General features: G+C 36.5%; 1 protein-coding gene across 5 annotated transcripts; it reads left to right on the top strand.

Moving 5' to 3' along the window:
• The first annotated feature begins 229 nt into the window (after window positions 1–229).
• On the top strand, window positions 230–7,628 carry LOC110739242 (serine/arginine-rich splicing factor SR34B-like). Of its 5 annotated transcripts, XM_021919699.1 has the most exons (14): window positions 230–389; window positions 645–736; window positions 1,488–1,553; window positions 1,707–1,781; window positions 1,889–1,994; window positions 2,089–2,135; window positions 2,263–2,320; window positions 4,953–5,002; window positions 5,089–5,145; window positions 5,263–5,369; window positions 5,462–5,557; window positions 6,840–6,873; window positions 7,049–7,179; window positions 7,273–7,628. In XM_021919699.1, exons 2-14 carry the CDS (start codon window positions 650–652, stop codon window positions 7,274–7,276), a joined length of 918 nt encoding a protein of 305 aa, XP_021775391.1. In that variant the 5' UTR covers window positions 230–389; window positions 645–649; the 3' UTR covers window positions 7,277–7,628. The 5 variants fall into 5 exon arrangements, with proteins under 5 accessions (XP_021775391.1, XP_021775392.1, XP_021775393.1 ...); XM_021919700.1 differs by lacking the exons at window positions 7,049–7,179; window positions 7,273–7,628 and adding an exon at window positions 6,269–6,355 and having other exon boundaries at window positions 6,448–6,873; XM_021919701.1 differs by lacking the exons at window positions 7,049–7,179; window positions 7,273–7,628 and having other exon boundaries at window positions 6,448–6,873.
• The last annotated feature ends 895 nt before the right edge of the window (window positions 7,629–8,523 follow it).

The following is an 8,523-nucleotide window of genomic DNA, read 5'->3' as shown; positions in this document are numbered from 1 at the left end:
CAGGGACTCCATTCATATAGTAAAAAATGAAATAATTTTCATCCATTCTACATCATTTCTTATAAAATTTTCTCTCGGTAAAGTTTCTTTTAACTAATATATATATATATATATATATTTTTTTTTGTGAAGAAAATAAAGAGAACATGTATTTGTTGTACTTGATTTTTTTTTTTTAAAAATAAAAAAATAAAATAAAAGTAAGGTGAAGTTGAAAAAAACAAAAATAAAAGAGTGTATGAAGATAGTTTGACAATAATTGTAATCCTTGTTCCGCCGTAAGCAACCTTCTCTCATTTCCTATCGTTTTTCATACCTTTCATTTCATTCATTGTTCCGCCGTAAGCAACCTTCTCTCATTTCCTATCGTGCGCTCTAATCTGCTACTGGTAATTCTCTTTCTCTCTCTTCATTCTGCTATTACTCTTTTCTAGGGTTTCTATACTTTTGAAATAAATCATTATTTTTGAATTCTAGCTCCCTGACAAAACCCTAGAATTAGGATTTGGTAAATAATTCAGAGAAAATGCGTTTGTTTTTCCAGATCTTTTCATAGTTTTGTCGAATTCGATTTGAAATTTATGCATAATTACCTGGTTTATTTTTGTAGAAATTTTGATTATATGAGATTTTATACGTTTCAGGAACAATGAGCAGCCGTTCAAGGAGAACTCTTTATGTGGGTAACCTTCCTGGGGATATCAGAGAGAGGGAAGTTGAAGATTTGTTTTATAAGGTATAATAATTATTAGGTTAACTATGCTTTGTATAATTGATTAATTTTATTAGTTACATTTACAATGTGTTTGGATGAGATTATTCGAAGCGAAGGGAAATTGGTTTAACTCATTTTCCTTTACTTGGAATTTCGAATATTGATTGAGGGAAGAGAATGGAGGGATGGTATTTAATTTCATTTTCATTTCCCTTTTAATTACTGAAAGCTTTTCGAAGTAGAAGAGCTCGGGTTTCACTCATCGCGGCTGTCTCTGAATGCATTGTTAATGTTTTGTTTGTGGGAAATTTGTTTGTTAAGCATTATGTGGATCAAAATTACAGTTTTTGAAGAGTATAACTATGTTAAGTGCTTTGACGAGAGCTCTTGGTGTTTTGGTATTGTGAAGTTTTGTCTTTGAGAAAATGCTCGGTGATTTATATGCTTGTTTATTATATATTTCTTTAAAACTATTGAGTGAGGTATGTAAGTTAGCTTTTCCAAACCCCTTTGAGGAGTGAGTGGTTTCTGTATTACTGGCCAATTTTTGTAGGTTGAATGTATTGGGTATAGTCAACGAGTATTTCTCAGTGGATGACATACTGGTCTGTGTAGCTAACCTCATCACTTTAGGATTGAGGCTTTTTATCAGTTTTGTGTTGTTCTAGTTTTCAAGTATGATTAGGCTACTTGAAGTTAGCAATTTGTAAGCTAACAAAAAATAATTTTAATGTCTTAAACACGTGCTTATGATGCTGCTGATTTCTTGTAGTATGGACCCATTGCTCATATTGACTTGAAGATTCCACCAAGACCTCCAGGTTATGCATTTGTTGAGGTGAGCTTTTCTTCTGATTTGTGAGAAATGGCAACAGGAATGATGAGAGAAGAATAATATTAGCACATGTTTGTGCAACACCGTTGCAGTTTTTGTTTTCGGAAATTCATCTTGTGCTGGTTATATGGTTGTAATTATCGCTTTTTGTAACAGTTTGAGGAGGCTCGCCATGCTCAAGATGCTATAGATGGCCGTGATGGTTATGACTTTGATGGGCATCGTCTGCGGGTTAGTCTGTTATATATATACTGCTTGACATATAAGATATAACTGTTTGCAATATTCTTCTATAGAGCATAGAGTTGACTTGAAAAATTTACTTTGACGGTTTCAAGGTTGAACTTGCTCATGGTGGGCGTGGGAACTCATCATCAACTGACCGCTATAGCAGTCACAGTGGTGGAGGACGCCGTGGCGTTTCTAAACATACTGAGTATCGTGGCAAGTGTTGGATTTGATTGTTTCCATGGATTTAATATTAGTTGGCTAGATATTGTATTCTAATCTTTATTTCTTACTACTGCCTTCAATGCAGTGGTGATAAGTGGATTACCTTCTTCTGCTTCCTGGCAAGATTTAAAGGTATATATATGTATTTCAGTTGATATTTTTGGTCACATGTCAATCTCAACATCTCCAAATGCATGCATCACATATTATTGTCCCTCCTCTAAATCCGAATGTGATTTTGACTTGCCAACTTTTCTAGGATCACATGCGGAAGGCAGGAGATGTTTGTTTTTCCCAAGTTTTTCGTGACGGTGGTGGTAAGTTTTTTTGACCCTTAAGTATGATATTTTCATATGGATATTTTAATCATGTAATGCAGAGTTAATACTAAACTGATATTTATGGTAGTAGTGCTATACCCTTGTTGAATGTTACTATACATATTGTTTTTTACCAAATATTTGTAAAAGCTATTCTCGCCTTTGGTGGGTACCTTTTGTCATTTTGTGACAGTGTGAAGCACTCAGGTATGAGTGGTGGCTTGTTAATTCTTGTTGAAAAGTAGCATTTACCTTGTTAATGCAATGTTTTTTTGGCTGCAAATAGGTTTTTTTATATTTTTTTATTTTTTTATTTTTTTTTGGACTATAGTCACTATACAGTGAATAATTTGGAATAATGACGAAAATTTGTGAAATGAAAGCTCAATGCAGTGTGACATTTGGGAGTAAGCTTCCAAATTTGTTGAAGTAATAATTTGGATTGTTAAGCCATTGGCTGTTGGGTCTTGGAATTTCTTGGGTCTTGTTTTGAGAATTTATAGAAGAGTGTAATGTAGGGGGAAAATGCTTTGTCTATTACATTGACTTCGTTGTTTTGATGCCAAATCATTTGGTGAAATAAAGTCTCCTTAATATTCCTTGCTCCTTCATTGTTTTGATGCCAAATCATTTGCTGAAATAAAGTCCTTAATACTCCTTGCTCCTTTATTGTTTTGATGCCAAATCATTTGCTGAAATAAAGTCTCCCTTCAATACATTTGCACTTGTCATATCCACCAGACCACCACCACACCATGCACACCCTTTTATGCTTCCCCCTTTTCCATAATCCCCATCAATATAGGGTCCAATCAGAACTCTTGCTAGTGCCTAGTGATCAAGGGCCAAAAAATCCGGTGGCTGATATTGCTGGAAATTTTTAGTGATAATTTGTTCAGTCTTGGTTACAGAGATGGAGCTTATTATAGAAAAATGCTTTGTATACTTTTAGATCTAAAGTTGTGCATCTGAATTTGGCGTATGGTTTTCCTCCGGTGTATTTTTGGTTGGAAAATGGTGGTACTAAATTTATAAGCTGTAGTGTAGTGTATTTCATCGAGAGGTACTACAGAGGGAGTTTGGAAAAGGATGTGATGGTGATCTGATACAATTAGTAGGCTTGTAGTTGATGGATAATAATTCATCTTTGGATAAAAGATTGGAAGCCAATTGCCCATTTGAGGGGCAGAGTGTAGGATTTACTTATATTTCGCAAAGAATGAATTGCAGTATGTGAATGCTGCTCTTAGGATTGATTCTGCACAATGGATACATTTCCCCCCTTTTCTGGTAGTAGGTTAGGGTAACCTTTGAACTAGCTAAGGAGCATGACAACTAACAGGTAGTGTGAATGACAATTGATAAAGGACAAGAAAGTAGAGGTGGTGGTCTAACTTATATTAGTTAGTGAGAAATTGCTTCAACTATAATGTATAGAGTCTGTTTAGATTTTGAGGCTTGAAAAGGAGCTTTGGGTGGATGATATTGTACTATTGCTACTAATAAATTGATACTTGTATGACCCTTTATTCTATGACTATTTCTTCCTGGACATTGCAGCCTTTTAAGAAGAATTGCTACCTGGTAAGTATAGAGCTTGTCTATAGTAGAAGTCAATTACCTCTTACTGAGAAGGGTGGAGAGGGATTTCCTATGAGCTTTTGATGCTCAGACTCGGCAGCATTTACCCCATCCAAACCCATTACGACCCAACCTGGGTGGACAAGCGGGATATGAGGGCTCAGTAGGGGGAAACCTAACCCACCACTGAAGCAAGAGGTAGGTCAGATAATCTTAGGGTTTTTAAAATAAAATCTGAACATCGGGGCACCGAATCAGGGATAAAGAGAATGAAAACCTGGGGGTTTTGGTTGCCTGAGTGAGCCACCATAACATCTACCGGCTGTCATTGCTCTTGCTTGCTGCAAAGAGAGGAGAGAGAAGAGGGTGTACATTTGATAAAGCAGTGTTGGAAGTACAAGGGGGTAAATTGGTCAACAATTAAGTTTTTAACTTGACTGCTTAATTCTTAACACTATACAGCTGGCAGCACTCCTTTCTTTTTCTTTATCAAATAAATTTCCTTTTCTCTGTCATTTTCTCATGCAGTCTGCTAGTTTCAAAACTGTAATGCATATTTACTTTTATTTTTCTCTGAAAAAATTTGAATCATAATAATTATTTTGAAAATTTACAAATTTTATAAAAATAATTTGCCGGTCCCCGAGCCCATGTTTAACAAACGTGTCCTTGAGTCTTTGAATTTGAATTTTCCTGTAGCTGACCCTTGGATTCATATATGAGTCTGACAGTTGTATCCATGTTTAAGCATCTTGGAAGTTCATTGGTTGAAGTTTGATATTCTTAAAGTTAGAGGTGTTCCAACCAAGATCACTCTTAGCTAGGCTGGAAGGATTGTTTTCAAAATTGTAAAGTTAACTTTCATGTAATTTTTGCAATGATTGTTTTCAAAATTGTAAAGTTAACTTTCATATAATTTTTGCTCTGTTTGTTTGGTCCAGCACATATCTGCGATACCCATTGCGTTTAATAACCTAATGTTTTAGAATGATAAAAGTTAGCATTTTATATTGTTGTTGACCAAACCGGTGGATAATTTTCTGTGCAGGTACTACTGGGATTGTAGATTACACCAATTATGAAGACATGAAGAATGCTGTATGTTCTTCTTTCTTTTCATTCCTTGCCTCCTTTGGTTTTGTAGCCATGAATTACTAAAATTTGTTTCTACTTTGTTACTACAGATCAGGAAGCTTGATGACTCGGAATTTCGCAATGCATTTTCCCGGTCATATGTTCGTGTATGGGCCATCATTCTCTCACTTGACATTTATTCATCAACATCTGCGACACCAAATCAGCAGTTGAAGTGTAGTGTCTGTAAAATATATAAACCCCCTTTGTTTAATCATTTTCAGGTGAAGGAATATAAAGGCAGTCGTAGTCCAAGGGGTAGGAGCAAAAGCCACAGTCGAAGCAGAAGCCGAAGTCGTGGTCGTAGTTATAGTAGGAGCAGAAGTCCAAGGTTTAATTATTTTCATCTAGCAGAATAAGCTTCAGTAATATATCTGGTTACAAACGTGCGGGTTATTTATGCTTACTCTTCATATCATGCAGCAAATCCCCCAAGAAGGCCTCACGCCGGTCACCTGCTAGATCTCGTTCTCGATCGGTATCATCTAAGTCTAGATCAAGGTCTCGCTCTTTGTCTAGGTATGTTGTCTTCTCCTACCTGCGTGTTATTCCAGAAAATTGCTCTAATAAATGTTAAATATCTATTTTCACTAGTATCTCAGGCTATACATTAATAGATGATAATGATGAATGGTCTTAGATATTGATGGGACATTTTACGTAGACATCGCTATAGCTGCAAGACCATTTCTAGCTTAGAAGTTTGTTCTATTGTTTTCTTATCTGTTCTAAAGTGTCATCATCTGATGTTTGATTTTTCTTCCCTGTTCCAACCTCTTTTCTTTTGGGGTGAGAGGAGTGGGAAGAGGGAGTCCACCACCCGCCCTCTCTAACAAAAATAGAAAGAAAATATGACACTGAGCCCTACTTTGTGGTGAGGGAGGGTGAGGACAGCTGAAAAATAATGCAAAATAATTGTAGCTGCTAATATAGTATGTGTAAGCAGAATAATGATATGGCTCGAACCTTTTCAAACCCTGTCAATTGTTACAGTGGGTGGTGGTTGTTTTGGCCTGAGAGGAGGGAGGATTGGGAAGATGGTTTTCATGAACTCTTCTCTTGTACTTTTTCTTTTTGCTCTGATGCTAGCACATCCATATCATTGCTGGTGGGCTGAATAGGAACTCGGTTAGGCTGCTTTCTTTCCCCCTTAAAATATATATGTATGAAGGTTGCATGTTTGTTTGTTTAGATTTGGATATGTGCAGTAATGTTGGGATTGCAAATTAGGATCTGGATATTTGCGGCTTTATGGGGATTGCAAATTAGGATCAGGATGGGTTATTTTTCAAATGCCTCAAATCTTTTGGTTGTGAGGTATGCGGCTGTTTTTTTTGAGTGGCAGCTTTGGATACCTTCGTGGTCTGTTTGTTCTAATACATTTAGCATCACATGTCCATGGGTGCTAGATTTGGGACACAGAAGATCATGGACTGCCTTATTAAAGCTGGAATACTGGACTAATTGCTTATTGGATATTGGAGCAATCTGGATTCTTTGGATTTGTTCGTACAATCTGGAAGGGATGCTCTGCTTCATATCTATTGATGCATTGACTTGTAGTATGGTGCTGTTGCAAAAGGTTTATGTTTCCATGTAGAGGCTTGTTTGCCTGGTTTTATAGATGTTATAAGCTTTTATATTTTAATCCCTTGCTAAAGATACTTTTCTTTTTGTTCCTGCCTGAGTATGAATATGGTTACACTGTCGTGCGAGAGGAATCAAGGCTTTTGGGTCAAGGTCTGAAAGATTGTTGAGGACATGTGGATAATAAATTGCGTTGTTTCTGGAACTTTTGCAGATCACGATCAAGGTCCAGGTCCCCAGTGCCATCTGTAAGTACACATCTATTGCTTTTATTGCAGAGCTCATTTTTTTAAAGGTTAAAAGTCGTTGAACTATATTACCCCCTATTTATCACTACTTTGAATGGGCTGTAGGACCCTTTTTATCGTTGGGTAGGATAATTAGTTAGCTAGGCTTGTTTTATGTTATTCTGTCCATGTGCAGCAAAAGAAAAATTTGAGCAAAAGCCCCAAGAAGGGTAGCCCCAGCCCCCGTCGGGAACGGAGCAAGAGCTTGAGCAAGAGCCCAAGCAGGAGCAGGAGCAGGAGCAAGAGTAAGAGCAAGAGTCCATCCAGGTACAAATCCACTAAACAATGGCTATATTCTTGCTTTTGTAGAACATTGTATTATATTATTGCAAGATCTTATTTGGAAAATTTTGATTACAGGTAAAGCTGTGTTGGCTCAATTGCCTTAGCCATTGCAAATCTCCATATTGGTTGCAAGTACTCAATTGGTCCAAGTTGTGGGAGATTAACTGCAAATAGAGGTATTGGAAGGCTGGCTTTTCTCAAGTAAGATTATGTACTTAGCAGAGTGTTGTTTTTAAATTGTAGTATCATATGTTTGGTACTAAGGGTCTTGGTAAACATTAGTACATTACTTTGTGATGACCAAGGGTCTTGTCATCGGTAAACTTTGAATCTTTTGCTACTGGATAGACATAGAATTGCTTCAGTTATGTCTTAATTGTTCTTGTTAATTGATTAATCACTCCAGTTATATTTGGTAAGGATTTTATGCTTTTCTGATCTCGTGGTAACATTAAGCAGTGTACCCAAATTCCTCGTGGTTGGTGCTCACAAATTAGTGAGATATTCGATCAACAAGAAAGTTGTATTGCTTTAAACTTCTGACCTAATTAAGAATCAAGTAGCTAGAAGACATGTTGAGGTTCGAGGCCAGCATATAAGAACAGTTGTAAACCTGTAACAAGATTATAGTCCTCAACACTTCACCTATGTGGTTGAAGAACAAACAATGATAATATTTCATCGACGCCATAGGTGTTTTGTATTGCAAAAAACGTAACATACTTGATCATATAACCTGTACCTGGCCAAGTGTTTCTTTAGTAAGTTCTCGCGCTGAACATCAGACCTTCATCCTGATACTATAAATCTTGGGTGCTTGAGCTATATGCGATAGGGTATCATGACATTCTTTCAAGGCATTATGCAAAGGCTCTCAACATTTTGGCTGTGCAATATGTGGCTCAGGCTCTAGGTATTAATGGAATGGAGGATGGATTTTGGTGTATTTTTTGTGATTTGCTCAACTTATGTGTGAGTGTGTGATGCTTTGTTGAATTGCGGATGTTATCAATGGAGTTGGTAGATAAGACCACTCTTAATGGTGAGCAAAAAAAATGCCCACCCACTATCTCTCTACCGACTTTCTCTCTCAACAAATCTGTTTTGCCCATGGGCAAATTTTTTTCACAATTTCTCTCCCAATGGTGAGCAAAAAATGCTTGCCCACTACTCTCTCTCTCTTACTTTTTCAATACCCCACCATTACTTTCTCTCTCCTACACAATACTTTTTTATTTATTAATTTCATTTATATTTTAACAATATTACTCCAAATAAAAAAAAAATAGTCTAAATTTGTGTAATTTTTTTTTTATTTGTGTCGTT

This window comes from Chenopodium quinoa, unplaced genomic scaffold (assembly GCF_001683475.1).
Source record: "Chenopodium quinoa cultivar QQ74 unplaced genomic scaffold, ASM168347v1, whole genome shotgun sequence".
NCBI lineage: Eukaryota > Viridiplantae > Streptophyta > Magnoliopsida > Caryophyllales > Amaranthaceae > Chenopodium > Chenopodium quinoa.
The sequence above is the reverse complement of the archived record's forward strand: the minus strand, read 5'-3'. Positions and strand labels throughout refer to the sequence as shown.